Genomic DNA, 16,133 nt, shown 5'->3' on the forward strand with positions numbered 1-16,133 from the left:
GGACTGGACTGCCAATACTGATTCTCTGTGCAAGAGAGGACAGAGCCGGTTATACTTCCTTAGAAGACTGGCGTCCTTCAACATCTGCAATAAGATGCTGCAGATGTTCTATCAGATGGTTGTGGCAAGTGCCCTCTTCTACACTGTGGTGTGCTGGGGAGGCAGCATTAAGAAGAAGGACACCTCATGCCTCATGACAAACTGGTGAGGAAATCAGGCTCTATTGTAGGCACGGAGCTGGACAGTTTGACAGCCGTGGCAGAGTGACGGGCACTAAGCAGGCTCCTGTCAATCATGGAGAATCCACTGCATCCACTAAACAGACAGAGGAGCAGCTTCAGCGACAGACTGCTGTCCTGCTCCACTGACAGACTGAGGAGATCGTTCCTCCCCCACACTATGTGACTCTTCAATTCCACCCGGGGGGGTAAACGTTAACATTATTCAAAGTTATTGTCTGTCTGTTATACCTGCATTGTTATCACTCTTTAATTTAATATTGTTCTTTTTCAGTATGCTGCTGCTGGAGTATGTGAATTTCCCCTTGGGATTAATAAAGTATCTATCTATCTATCTATCATGGGAAATTTTAATATTCATCCGGATATGGACATTTTAGCATTTTCTTGATCTGGTTAACTTGTTAGGATTTAATGAAAAGGTGAAATTTCTGACACAAATATTATTATGTATTTGGTCTATTTATTGTCTTATGTTCAAAGTGTCTACCCATCCATTTTATAAACCTACTTGTAGCCACAAGAACCAGGAAGGACCCAAGATTTTAGAGTAGAGTTTACTGCAGGTCGTGTTCATGTGTACATCCCTGCTCATTGACATATTACTACTTTATGGGATTAAACTAGAAAAACTGGAAAAAACACAGAAATGCTGAGTAAACTCTATAATTACTGAGCCAGGCCTGATACTGTGAGACGTTTAAGAACTTGCAAAATTGCACGTACTCTGCTCCTTTCCTGGCTAATACAGTAAAGGTACTGGCTAAGAATGGAAAAGTATAAAATGTTAAATAGAAAATATAATTTTAAAATTTATTGAGATTATGAGAGACCCAAAATTTAAGATCGAAACAATATAATTAAACTTCCATATGAAAATAACATCCACAAAGAAAATGTTAGCTTGTGTAGCTCCTTCTAAACTAAAGATCATTAGAGTGAAAAGAAATATGTTATAGTTTAATGACATTTATTAATGTATTAAGAGTAAAAGTCTCTGAACATGTTAGAAAAATACAGTATATGCAAGGTGTAACATTCAGATGCTTTTAAGGCCTTACAGTGCCAATTCCGAAAAAAGCTGGGACAGTATGGAAAATGTTAATGAAAACTAAAACCGGTTATCTGTAATTTTAGTTTTCAAATGTTGTAGCGTGTGGTCGGGGCACTTGCCCGGCTGGGAAGCCTCCACATTGGGAGGACCAGGGGATCAAGCATGGCCAGAGCATTACTTTCCTCGTGACAATAGACGGCAGCCCCTCTGGGTTGCTGTGGTGCCTCAGACTCCCGCAGGGCTCCATGGGAGTTGGAGTTTGGTGCAGTCGTGTTGGGATCCGTGGGTGCCACCAGGGGGTGCGGCAGCAGGATATGCTGAGCCCTTTTGCGCAGTTCTTCCACCACACCCAGAAGTGCTGCTGAAAATTAGGTCATCAAGCACCCGGAGCACTTCTGAGTGCAGTATAAAAGGAGCCAGAGTTGGGAGGAAGAAGACAAAGCTTGACTGAAGGAGTGGAGGAGAAGATAAAGAGAGGAAAGAATTGTTTGTGCTTGTGCTGTAAGACTGTGCTGTAAGACTCCTTCCCAGTTTCCCACAAGGAAAAAAGAAAAAAATAAATCGTGTGTGCCTTGAACTTGTGTCCCATGCTCGTCTGTGTAGGGTTGAGGCGGCGGTGCCATCCTGGTGGTCCACAATGTATTCAAAGAAAAAAGCATAAACACCCAGCTCCCCCTCCCCCAAGCTTAACTGAACTTTCCAGCTACACATTTCTTTCACTATCTTCAAATTAGGAACTTTGTTAAACAGAACCTACTCGATTTTCCTCATTTTGCACCCTCATCCATGCTGAAGAAAATATTGCTCAATTTCAAGGACTTTGACACCATCTCTGCAATATATAAAATTATTTTACAGTCCCTCCCTTTCAAAGATCCAAGAGGACATTGGGAAAAATATCACTTAATCAATATATCAGAAAGGGAGTGGAAAGTAGCAATGCAGAGACTTCACTCAAGCTCCATATGAGCAAAGCATACAATTATTCAACTCAAAATTATATATCGAGCACAGCTGTCTCGCCTAAAACTGTCCAAAATGTTTCCAGGGCAAGATCCAACCTGCGAACGCTGCAATCAAGTCCCAGCCTCACTGGGTCACATGTTTTAGGCCTGCACCAAATTAACATCATTTTGGACCAAAATTTTTAAGTGCCTCTTAGACAGCCTTGGGGTCACAATCCCTCCTAATCCACTAACAGCTATGTTTGGTGTTCTTCCAGATGGGCTTAAAGTGGAGAAAGACAAACAAATTGTGATTGCATTTACTACACTTTTGGCATGCAGACTTATTTTGCTAAACTGGAAAAATTCTAACTCTCCTCTTTTAAGTCAGTGGGAAACCGATGTTTTATTTGAAATTGGAAAACAATCAAATATTCAGTTAGAGGATCTGTACAGATTTTTTTTAAAACCTATCAGGATATAATCAATAAAATTTTAGAGTAAGCTCTTAAAGCACCAAGGAAGAAATTATTTCCGCATTTCTTTTTCTTCTCCATTCATCTCTACTGGCCTATTAAACTCATCAATTTAGGTATGCTTACAAGTCTTAAGTTTTACCCCGTTGGCCATGCTGTCTCTCTCAGGGGTGGGGGTCAACTTGCTTTTCAATCCTATTTTTTGTAAAAATTGATCGATTTGTATGAATGAATACAATAAAATTAATTTAAAAAAAAAGCATAAACACAAGGTATTTCATGTTTTTTTAATCAGTTGCATTGTATTTTAAAGATGCTTATTCTGAAATAGGATTCAAGTCTTGCACTTAACAGATCTGTTAATTTAGGATTCAGATTTAATGAACTCATGATACACCGATACTTTCAAAGTTTACTTTGTCTTGTATTCGAACACATTTCATAAAAGTTGGAACAGGGTAGTTTAGGACTAATGCTGATGTGACAATTTGAAATAACAAGGTGATGTGAAAGAGCTGAGGGAGACTGTGGAAGATTGTGGGTTCGTTTCTCAGTTCCTCCCTGTGTGGATAGCGCTTTGAGTACTGAGAAAAGCGCTATATAAATGTAATGAATTATTATTATTATTATTATCATGTTACAGTATATAAGGAGCCTCCTCAAAATGTCTAGTCCTTCAAGAGCAAAAATAGCCAGAGACTTTCCAGTTTTCTAACAGATGTGTCTGTGAGTAATCCAGCACATTGAGAATAGCATCGTCCAAAGGCAAATCAGTCGGATACAAAATTTAATTAAGCTTCAAGGAATCTGGTCAAATGTGTAATGGACAAGGTCAAAAATGTTTTGAAATTTGAAGCATTTTATCATTTCAATTTATTTACTTTTTTTAAAAAGGCCAATATCACATTTTTTCTTATTAAATAGTTTTGTAACAATATGCAAAAATATAATCTATACATAATTATATGTAATAGTATGGTAGATACAATACATGTTTTCTAATAGTATTTTCACAATATCAAGTAGTTAAAATAGAGTAAAGAATGGATTTGTAGTGACTGAAATAGCTTTGTAACCCTAACCCTAACTAGGTGTTAACTTGAGTATTGCAAAAATGACATTTTCTATCCTATTTTTAGTTGTTGATTGTGCAAGGTTTACAGCTAACAGTAATTTTTATTTTTTAAACATAAAACATTTGAAAGAGGTAACTGATGGACAGTCAAAATCAACTTTGTCTCAAGGTAAAAATTGTTGGCTGCAACATGCCATAATGGATAGCAGGTAATTGTGGTGCTTTCCCGATAAATTATAGTGTCAGTGAAATTTTGAATCATTATAATTCACAGATAATACAGCCATGAGGTTATCTTTAGTTAAAGTAAATACTGAGTACAAGTTTATTCATAAAGTTAAGCACAATAGCTTACAGAGCCATGCTTAGTAACTCCTTTCCTCTTCCATTCACTTCTGAATAAGTTAATTGACTTTCTACCTTCCTTGCTTGCATTTTTTACTTTTATGTTTGCAAACATCATTTCATTTTCTCCTGTGACTTCAAGCACCAGAGAAGAAAGTTCTTGTGGCAAAGGTTCACATAAGCAGTTGATGCGACAATAATTTCCTTGCTGCACAAATAACTGCTGGTGTTTCAAGACTCTGCTGGCGTCTCAGTAACTTGGGTTGGAGATCCGTTGTGTTATCAGGAATGGCTATTAAAAGAACATCAGAACATAAGAAATGTTGACAAATAAGTGGAGGTCATTAATTCCATCAAGTCCATTTCGTTAGCTAATAACTAAGTAGTCCCAACATCTCATCCAAATTTCCTTAAAGGTTGTGAAGGTTTCTGTTTTCACTACGTGTCTCGGTAGTTGGTTTCTTGAGTAAAGAAGTGCTTCCTGGCCTCGGTTTTAAATGCACTTCCCCTTAATTTCCACTGATGTCCTCGAGTACGTTATTCATCCTTAAACTGAAAGAATGTTGCTGGATCTACTTTATTAATGCTCTTTGAGGATTTTAAATGCCTGGTTTAGGTACCCACAGAGTCTTCTCTGCTTGACACTTAACAGGTTTAATTCTCTGAGTCTGTCTGAATAAAGGAGAAAAATATATAAATATAGAATGTAACCTCTCTCAGTGTAAATCAGTAATTGAGTTATCACAGAAAGAACAGTGAAAATTTAGAAATGCTTTTGTAAATGGGAGTTTTTTCAAAATTCTGTGCACTCTTTTCAAGATATTTCAATGAAAAGTTAACTTTTCTGTCAATATTTTTGAGGAAGTATATCAAATTTCAAAAATATGAGTCCACTCAGAGCCAAGTTGTTTCATGAGACAGACAAGCAGACATGATTTTAACAGTACGTGCTTTTCACATTCTTTGTGAATGCACATAAGCAAAGAACAGAACAGTGCTGAAGGTGCTTTGCTGTCCATTGAACCCATCAATAGAAGCACTTTTCCATTACAATACCAGCTAGGAGAAACCAATAACCCATTAATGTCTGGTTTAGTATTAAGTCTCTTTTTACAAATTTGAACATTTAAAGGTGTAAAATTGAAAAGCCCTAAATATTTTATTTTTAACGATACTGTCCCTGGGCAAAATAATATAAAATGCTGCGATGCTAGGCTTAATAGAGTAGTACCAACCCTTACACCATTATTCAAGTTTCCAAATTTTGTGAATCACAATAAGGATACTAAATGATCTCACATTCTCTGATTGTTTTTTCTATGATATTTTCTTCATTTGGAGTTCTCCTCAGGTACTTTATTTACCTTTGCTCTGTTCTGCCTCTTTGATGTGATTACAGTGTTTCCTGTTATCTGTGGGCATTTGTGAGAACTGGGTTCATTATTGTTTACATATGAGCTTATTCAGTGCCAATTACATGTACTTTAGCTAAATAATAGCAAAGTACAACTGAAATGCATCCATGCAGATCAAATTGTTATGCCATTAATTCTGAATGCACAATTTGATTGCAGAAGGAAGACAACCAGAAGTCAAACTAACAATGCAGTCCTTTAATAAGCCAGAATTATCCTCTGATTACCAGACTGTTTACAATGGAAACTCAACCTCTCATTGATTGAATGGGATTCACTGCTATCTCAATATGCTTTCTTGAATAAAAAAATGTAATTAGAAAGGACATTGCAATAATGTCATGACCTATAATTTGCAGCTTGTGGTTTGCAGAGGTGATATTAAATATGGAGACATAATTATTCTGCTTTTTTATAATTACTGTGCTCTTTTCATTCCTTTTGCTATTCTTTCAATCAGAATCAGTCTTCTTTAATGGCTAAATGGTCAGCACTTCTGAGAGGAAAGGGTGCTTTCAACCCAGCTATCCAGGTAGATGGATTTTTTGAACCCCCCTAATCCCCACCCCTTATCAATTTAGTGGCTCTCCTAATGTAGACTGGACTACTGTAGTAATAACCTTATCTCTTTCTAAAATCGTTTCCTTTATTTTCACCATGGAACCAAATATTATATAACCTCCTCAATCATTCCTGGACATCTTTTGTCACATATCATATGATTTCTGGTATTAATATTCTAATGATTGTTTTTGAAATGTATTAATTGCAAAACTACTGAATTAAGATATGGTTTCTCCAGTTTTATGCCACATTGTAAAGATGTGCAGCTATCAACTAACCCTTTGTGTCTCCCCTCTGGGGAGTCTCATGATTCTGTTTTTAAATAAGCAAGTAAGGAAAGTGAATTACTATAACAATGAATTAATCTCATCTCATTTTCTATTCACTTTCCTTGTTGAATACCATGGGTGTAACAAGCCACATTTCCCTAACCCTAACAATAGTCTTCAACTGCTTCACCTTGTAGTGATACTACCACTTCATCTCCACCTACTGTCATGTGACTGGTACATCATTGGTGGAAAGCCCCAGTGAGCATCCTCACCACGTCAAACAAGTTGGAGGTCTTCTCCTAGTTCCTTTAATGTTGCAAACTAGATATTTTCCCTGATGTCCGTACTTTGCCTTGATGGACACAATTCCATAGAACAGCTCCACATGGCTGAGAATGATCAGGCTATGTTCATCAGCGATCTATCTTGGTGTAGTTGATGAACATTCTCCCTGGACCTGGCATGATATGTGGGTCCCAGTAATTGTGTTTGAGATAGGTGTGTTGTGGCTATCATTTGAATCATTATGGAAACATATTTTTGGATTGTTCTTTTAACTCATCATTATTTTCACCAGTTTTCCATAATGCTCATGACAATTATACTCTAAATGATACTTAAACTCATGTAACTTAGTTTATAGTTTTTTTTATTTTGTATTCTGTAGGTGCTGACACCATCTTTGTTCCTGATCGCAGTGCCTATCAGAGGACTATCAGGGTATAGGGAAAAGAAAGCCCGCCAGTGGCGCTACTATACATTGAGTGGCTCCAAATTGAATTCTCCAGTTCGTGAACCAGAAAAATTACTGCGGTGGCTGGAGCTGGAAAATTTCAGCAACAGTTCCCAGGAGTGGCATGATGCCAGTGTTGCCATTGAAGGAGACGTTGTCCCAGCCAAGGTCCTCAGTCTCTTCAAAGATCTGGTAGAGAATGCCATCAAAGTATGCAACTTGACTGGTGAGCTATTTTTTAAATTTCCAATAATGCATTAATAACAGTAGTAGTTTTGTCATATCTATAGCATACAGTGAGATCTTGCAACATGTCACCATACTTAAATGCCATGATAAACAAGAATATATTAAAACGGATAATTAATTAATGCTTACCTGATGTGCTCCCTAACTGTGATTTGTAGAAAAATAATGCAGTAAATATGACAAGTAAGAGTTAAACATACAATATTGCCAATACAGTATTGATGGAGGCTATCCCATTTAATGTCTTCTGCTAGCTGAGAATGATCAGGCTGTGTGCATCAGCCATCTATCTCAGTGTAATAGATGAATATTCCTCCTGGATCTGGCCTGATAGGTGGATCCCAGTAATTGTGCTCGAAACAAGTTTCAAATCAAATTTAAGACTTTCCCCAACCATTACCTATACGTATTTGTCATTAAACACCAGGCATAAAACACAAAGTGAAGGCTGAACAGACCGTCATATGGGTACAGATTTCTAGTAATTTCTACCTTGAATCTTGAATCAGCACTGTGATAACAAGTTAGAAAAGCTGGCATGGATTGACTTTTGATTTGGAAACTTCCGCACGTGTCATTTTAAACCCATAGGGTTGCAATTTGTTTTCCAATTAATATTCATGCAGAACTTCATGTTTGCTGCTTCTCAATTGCAGTCAAATTAATTGTAAATGTGCTACAAGACTTGAGACTTTAGTGTTCAGCAAATGGGTTCTTCTGACGATCATATAATAAACTTAAAGCTCTCATGACTAAAAACTAGAATTTATTTATTAAAATAACAGCTTAAGAAAAGGCTTCCCCATTCATTTTATCATACACAGTTCTGCTCCACTAGACCTCTAATAACTCCTGAGTAACATCTAACATGCTTTTTTGTTGATCAAGTAAACTGATGCCACAATAAAAGCCCTGCAATATAGTAGTGAACCTTCTACAATTGGTTCCTGCCTCAAAGTCAGTATCAGGAAAAATAGGCTCTGCCCCCCTTTAACAACATATTGTTGCTTTTCTGAAAATGCATTGTGGGGGTTACATTTTATTTGTTATCTTAATTTGCTTTCAGTTTCTCATGAAGAGTTTGTATGTATCAGGTGTTTCTGACTCTGTTTAGCACTCTGCATTTACTTTCCATTTCAGAATTTTTTGATTTATAATCATACAAGGCTACATTACCCACATTGTGTTTACAAAGATGCATGAATAAAGCAATGAGCATGGCTTGACAGGAGGTGTGTGAATTTCATTATGGCAAACAATATATATGCATTTTGATTGGGTGGATTCTGGCATCCCTGTTCTGGCGACTGTCCCATAGGTTTAGTTGAAACTTTTATATGAGTTATTTAAGTAACCTTAACATTTGCAAAATGGGTACTACACCATGAGACTTGTTTCACTTTCATTGGGTGAAAAATAAAAAACTTGTACAATTATTGAATTATTTTGTGGTACATGACATATTGACACATTATGACATGACATTAACATTTTTGTCACAGATGATATAACTGGTATTAAGAATGTTGCAAATCTTCTATGCTGTTTTTCTTTATGGAATTTCCATAAATACTTCACAGAATTGTGCACTATTTCACTTTCACTACTGAATCTTTTCAGTTCAACAGATTAAAAAATATGATTTGAAGCATGCAGTTTTTTTCTCCTTATTTTGAATTATGTGGCTTGTATTAATGCCTTTTCCCCCACTGCTCTGAATTTGTTCGGGTGGATTTATGAAATGCTATCGTAATGCTGTTAAATACAAAGTTCTCTCCTTTTGTTAATTGTCCACGAAACTGCTTAGCAGTATACAGTATAAATGTTTCATGAGCACAATTAAATGTCTGTGTTTTTCTCTATTTCCTTTCTGTTTCACATGTGTATTCAATTTAGTTGCAGTATTTATTGATAAAGGGCCTTTTTTCATTTAAATTAATGCTGCCTAACAAATTTATCTAATAAAAAAGCCTTGAACAAGAGAAATAAAAAAACAGTTAATTGTCAAAGTTGCCCTGCAACACTGAGCTGGATTAAACTAATATGAGAGTCTTACATCTTGTTTATCCAATGCTGTAAAGAGTGAACAATGAATACAATTAGAGATTGAGTCAGTCGAAAACCAAATACTGTATGTGTTTATTTATGTTAGCCACTAGATGTCAGGATTGCACACGAATTGGATGTAAGTTGTTCTAACGTAGTCATTAAACATTTCACATTAGGTAGGTGAGGGAAAGAAAGTGAAGATGGATTATCCATTCATCTGTTTTCTGATCTGCTTAATCCAATTTAGGGTTGTGAAGTCTTGTAGAAGAATTAGAGATGATGGATGACGAAACACATGCAAGTCTTTGACTGTGTCTCTTGGGGAGCATCTCAGAGTTGCAGTATGTTATAGTTACATTCTGAGAACATCGAAGGCCTCAGTTTAGAGCCAATTTTCATTTTAGATACAACCGTCATACATGGTGTTTGTATTTTTATAATACAAACAACGGATAGAGACAACGGATGGTGTCCTGGGGGATATCCTCCCAGATCTGGACCAGGGTATCCCTGAGCTCCTGGACAGTCGGAGATGCAATCTGGACGCGTCAGATGGACCGAAACATAATGTTCCAGAGGTGTTCTATTGGATTTAGGTCAGGCGAGCGTGGGGGCCAGTCAGTGGTATCAATTCCTTCATCCTCCACAACTGCCTGCATACTCTCACCACATGAGGTCAGGCATTGTCGTGCACCAGGAAGAACCCAGAACCCACTGCACCAGCATAGGGTCTGACAATGGGTCCAAGGATTACATTCATACCAAATGGCAGTCAAGGTGCTGTTGTCTAGTCTGTAGAGGTCTGTGTGTCCCTCCATGGATATGCCTTTCCAGACCATCACCGACCCACCACCAAACTGGTCATGCTGAACGATGTTACAGGCAGCATAACGTACTCCACGGCTTCTCCAGTCCCTTTCACGTCTGTCACATGTGCTCAGGATGAACCTGCTCTCATCTGTAAAAAGCACAGGGTGCTAGTGGTGCACCTGCCAATTCTGGTATTCTGTGGCAAATACCAATCGAGCTCCATGGTGCCTGGCAGTGAGCACAGGGCCCACTAGAGGACATCGGGCCTTCAGGCCACCCATGAAGTCTGTCTGATTGTTTGGTCAGAGACATTCACACCAGTGGCGTACTGGAGGACATTTTGAAGGGTTCTGGCAGTGCTCAGCCTGTTCCTCCTTGCCCAAAGGAGCAGATACCGGTCCTGCTGATGGGTTAAGGACCTTCTACAGCCCTGTCCAGCTCTCCTAGAATAACTGCCTGTCTCCTGGAATCTCCTCCATGTCCTTGAGACTGTGCTGGGAGACACAGCAAACCTTCTGGCAATGGCACATATTGATGTGCCATCCTGGAGAAGTTGGATTACCTGTGCAACCTCTGTATGGTCCAGGTATCGCCTCATAGCCAAATGACCATAGCCAAATGCAAAACTAGTGAAAAAACAGTCAGAAAAGATGAGGAGGGAAAAATGAAAGTGGCCTCCACCTGTTAAAGTTTAACTGTTAAACCATTCCTGTTCTGGGGTCATCTCATTGTTGTCCCTCTAGTGCACCTGTTGTTAATTTCAATAACACCAAAGCTGCTGAAACTGATTAACAACCCCCTGTGCTACTTAACTGACCAGATCAATAGCCCAGAAGTTTCATTGACTTGATGCTATACTCTGATTAAAAAGTGTTCCTTTAATTTTTTTGAGCAGTATATATAAATGTATGTAACTAAAAAACAGATTTTTTTTATTACAGTTTTATGTGAAAGAAGAGCACCTCTGTAAAATTTTTCAAATGTTTTAGCATACACAAAAATATTTATTTTATTGACTCAAACAATTAAACATTTAGGCATGCATGCAGCGTGGGGAGACTTTTTTCTGCATTAAAGCTAATTGATTCACTCTGGAGTAACATGTGAGGGCTCTTTTGAAAGCTGACAGGCTGAGGATTTCAGTTTTTTATTGACTTTCCATTTCATCTGAAAACATGCTGCTGGATCAATGAGAAGAATAGGCTGACATGAATTTATTGACAAAGAAAGTGTCCTATGAAGCAGTCACCGTGTCCTATGGAGGTAACCATACAATATATGCATTACAAAACTAAACCCTCATCCTTTTTCATTGGAGAAAAGCAATCAAGAGCAAAACTATGACCCACCACAGTTCCTGAAGGGGGCTTTTTTATTATTGGATAAAAGCCTGCTTGCTGAAAGAAAAGTAAGCATAGTCATCAAGCAACTACCACCCAAACTGACAAGCCATTCTTGCGTTACTTAAATGAGTCTGTGATGTATAACAGGTGATCAGTGGAGTCATGTTTGGGAACTCTTTTAAATGCAGATTGGCTGAAGGTTTTACATATCTGACTGGATTATCAGCTGGCACTGGAATAAAAGAGAAATGAACACAGATCTGCTTAAGCTCACAATGTAAGTGCCCTATCAAGTCAGAGATAAGCATTGATCCACTTTAAGATGCTTAATGGATAAATGCCTAACCTATGAAATGAAAAGGATCTTAGTTATTGAGTCAAAGTTGACTAACCCAGCCCATATCGGTAGGATTCAGCTGTTCTTGGCAATTTTGGCAAGTTGGGAAGGCAATGGTGGGTCCCAGAAATGCATGGAATACAGCATTTTATAGGTTTATAGGACAATTATTGTCACATGTGCAGAATACAGTGAAATTCTTATCTGCTATTATGTGCTAATCAACGTGTAATATGTCAATGGGAAATTACTGAACTTCATATATAACATTACCTAAGTAAAAAAAATGTTATGTATTTTGTGCATTAAAGTCTTGTCCACTTCTCCAAACTATATATAAGAAGATTTAGAAAATGAAGAAATTAATGAAAATACATATCAATAAAAACAGAATACAGACATGAAAAAAAAGGTTGCATTATCGAATATTCTGTGTTTTTATTTATACGTATATTTCTAATATCAGTTCTATTTATATACTGTGACAGATAGGGGGCGCTGTCGTCCCCTTGAAACCTCAGATCAGATGCCAGACACCAGATAAATGTCCAATAACTTATTTTATTTGGACAATAATGTGCACCAAGCACCCTCCACTCCACTATACTCATAAATAATACAACAATTAATTCACAATACCCAATCCTCCACTCCCAGACGCGTTGTCACCCTTCCTCCCGACTCAGCTCGCCCGTCTGGGATCTCCCACAGTCCTTTATAGTCCTTGATCCGGAAGTGCTTCTGATCCTTCAGTCCATGTGACTTCCTAGCACTTCTGGGTCTGATCAAAACTCTTCTTTTTCTTTATCCCGGAAGTACATCATTTCTTCCACTCCCATGACTGGGAAGTACTTCCGGGTTATAGGGAAAGTAGCAGTCCCTGCTCCTCCCTGCAGCATCCCCTGGAGGCCCCCATGGTATCCAGCAGGGCTGTGATGTAAAACTCCACTGTCCATGATGCCCTGCTGGAACTCGGGAAACCTCCATGTTGCAAGAAGGGCTCCACCTGGCGGCCTGGGGGTATTGGCCGGCATGAATAGCCAGCCATATCCCACAATACATACATGTTTTTTAGATGACCTAGAAAATAAATTAGCCAAGTTCTAAAGCTGCTTGCATACATATAGTAGGCAAGAAGTGTGCACTGCAATCACTAACAGGTAAGCAGGTTCGAATTCTTTATAACTATGTGGACATATGAAGAGTTGATCTTCACTGAAGTAGAATCATTAAATAAAGTTCATGTAATTGGTGGAAAAAAACACTGAAAATGTGACTTTGCAATAATGTATTCAAGGAAAAATGAACAGATATGCAATTTCCTTCTGTGGTCAAAGTGAGAACACCTGTAGCTCTAAATTCTGGTATTGCCCACTCAGGTAGGCATTTCCTATTACTGTCTTACTTTCATTGATATCGATTGGGACTATATTTTTCTCATTCTTCAATGCAGAATTCTTTCAGTTCTGCTATATTTGAAGTGTGTGTTGTGTGCAAAGCCTGTTTCAAATCCCCTCACTGCATTTTGATGCAATTCAGATCTGGGCTTTGACTCGACCATTTCAAAACTATCTTTATTTCTTTCTTTGCAGCTGTTCCTTGGTTGATTTAATGTTATTGTTATGGTTATTGTCATGTTGCAAAGCCTGCTTTCAGTTTAGATTCATTCTTGTGACAGGTGGTCTCGTATTATCCTCAAGCACACTCTGATCCAAAGAAGAATTCATAGTGGATACTATGATGGTAAGTTCCAGAGACCCTGATGAAACAAAGTAGTCCTAAACAATAACATTTTCTCCGCTGTTCTTTAGATAGAACTTTATTTGTCCCCGGGGGAAATTTGATTTTTATAGAAGCTCTTTATATATATATATATTGTGGTACAGGCCCCGTCCGGGATGCCCTGGCTATGGAAGGCCCGGGGAAGAGAATATTTCCAGGACAGTTTCTTCCCTGGACCGACAGCGGGTCATGGGTCTTGAGCAAAGAAGGTCAACCCTGTTGGGGCCCATGGCTGCCGCCAGGGGGCGCATGAATGTTTTCTGGGCCCTATTTGGCAGCAATTCTGCCACACCCGGGAATGCTGCTGGTAGAAGCTCAATGGGCACCTGGAGTTTTTCCAGGTACCATATAAAAATGGACCAGTCACCAGCATCCAATGGTCAGAGTCGGGAGGTAGAGGACAAAGCTTGTTGTGGAGTACTGAAGGCAAAGGGACTGTGTTGGTGATTAGTGCACTGTGCGTTACTTTTTGCTGTGGAGTGCTGGACTGTATAAATAAACTGTGTGCTGTGTGGACTAAACCTGTGTCCTGCTTGTTTGCGTTGGGGTTAGGGCGGCTGTACACATCACAACTGACATCCCAGATGGGACTCCTGGATGTCTGTTGGTAGGAGACCCCTAAATAATTATTGTGGCCAGAGTCGGGAGGAAGAGGACAAAGCCTGTTGTGGAGTACTGAAGGCGAATGGACTGTTTTGGTGATTAGTGCACAGTGCTTTACCTTGTGCTGTGGAGTGTTGGACTGTATAAATAAACCATGTGCTAAGAGAGAACTTGTGTATAAGCCTGTCTGTCTGTCTGTGTCGGGTTTGCACCAGGGCATCACTATATATATATATATATATATATATATATATATAATATACTGTTGATTTAGTATGCGTATAGATCAATTATAGTGAGTCCTTTCTTCTGACGGTGTTGTGATGTTCCTGTATACGTGTTGCGATTCTTTTTGAAGTTTGTCCTATGTATACCACTGAGCAAGAACTGAAAAATATTTTAGATCCTTGGTGTACTTTAATTAAAGGCATTATTAGATTATAGATAACAGTATACTAAACTATTTACATTACCTGGAATTTAGAAAAAAACTCTTAGATAGAACTGTGCACTGTGCATTGGCATGATCCAATCATTCTGTGCAGCACTCTGCACATTAAGAGAGTGTGTGACCTTGTGTAGCTGTACTGGTTACATTTACACTGCATATAATGCCAGTGTTAATATCGTTTTGGTGAGGACAGATCTGACGCCTGAAATGTTTTCGGCCTACTGACTGAACCACTGGTAGAGGGGTCTGCGAATCTCCTCTTGAATTTCCCTCACAATAGATACATTGGCTGACATTCATGGAAGGTGTTATTTTCTCACAATGTACAGTAAGTTGTCACCAGGGCTTTTCTCAGTTGCACCAGGAAGATTTTTCTTCAAATCACTTTTCACTCCTCCATTCTGTGTTTATTTCATTCCATATAATGTATGCATTGTGGACACTCACATAAATAATGTAGAAAAGTATACGTGGCCAACAGGAAGTCTTGCGCTGGCAAGTATATGTGGCTATGATCTTGTCCAGGTTGTCAACAATTTCCTTTTTTTACATTGTAATCCTGCTACACAGGGTAGGTGTTCTCGACATTCCTTACCCAGCGAAAACATTGTTACATGTGATGTGACTCTTAAACCCCTGGATCATATCTAACACAGCCTGCACAACCTTGTTTCTTTTACTTATATCATAACGTACACATCGCATGCTAGATTGAGTCTAGTCAAGATTTGTATGCCATGGTTTGCTTCTTTTTTTGTATGTACTGCCTGAAAGGACAGCATTTACACAATAGGGTAGCTGCACTCATTCATTCACAGTCACAGTGGTATGAGGATTGTAAAGTAGGGGCAACTGCTCAACCCCACACATATCTTATTGCTGCTGTTTGTCATGTTCTCGCTGAATAAATCTTGGTTTGTTTGTCATCAAACTTTGTGATTCTGGAAAAACAAACAGAATATTTTCAATTATATTATAGCTTGAAATATAGACATTTTAGACTCTGCATTCCATAAGCTTAGTCTTGCTTCATCAATTTATTTATACACCCCAGCCAAAATCAGCAACCCAATGCAGGCCCTTTCTGATAATCATTATACTATGCACTCATCTCCTCTCTACAGTACATTGGTCATTTCAAAGATGATCTTCTGTATTAATGGTGGTACAAATGCAGATTTGATTATGTTTGAAGAACTAGGCCAACCTGTCATTCACGAGGAGTAATGCACCAAAATATATTTAGTATAGACGCCTGCAAGTTTCATAATTTAATTACAGTATATTTAAAATTAGTAAATGAATTACATTTTCACCTTAATAAAAAGATATGTGCCTATGTGTCCATCTGTGTGACCATCTGGTTGCTATGTCATTCCAAAAGATGGTGCA

General features: G+C 38.3%; 1 protein-coding gene across 1 annotated transcript in view; it reads left to right on the forward strand.

The window, feature by feature from the left end:
* mab21l3 (mab-21-like 3) overlaps positions 1-16,133 on the forward strand; it is a 97,169-nt gene that overhangs the window by 12,055 nt on the left and 68,981 nt on the right. The window contains exons 3-4 of the mRNA XM_051926286.1: positions 6,009-6,080; positions 7,052-7,343. Coding sequence (XP_051782246.1) covers positions 6,009-6,080; positions 7,052-7,343 — 364 coding nt within the window. The remainder of the gene's footprint in view (positions 1-6,008; positions 6,081-7,051; positions 7,344-16,133) is intronic.

The sequence above is a fragment of the Erpetoichthys calabaricus genome, chromosome 4 (genome assembly GCF_900747795.2).
Source record: "Erpetoichthys calabaricus chromosome 4, fErpCal1.3, whole genome shotgun sequence".
Taxonomy (NCBI): domain Eukaryota; kingdom Metazoa; phylum Chordata; class Cladistia; order Polypteriformes; family Polypteridae; genus Erpetoichthys; species Erpetoichthys calabaricus.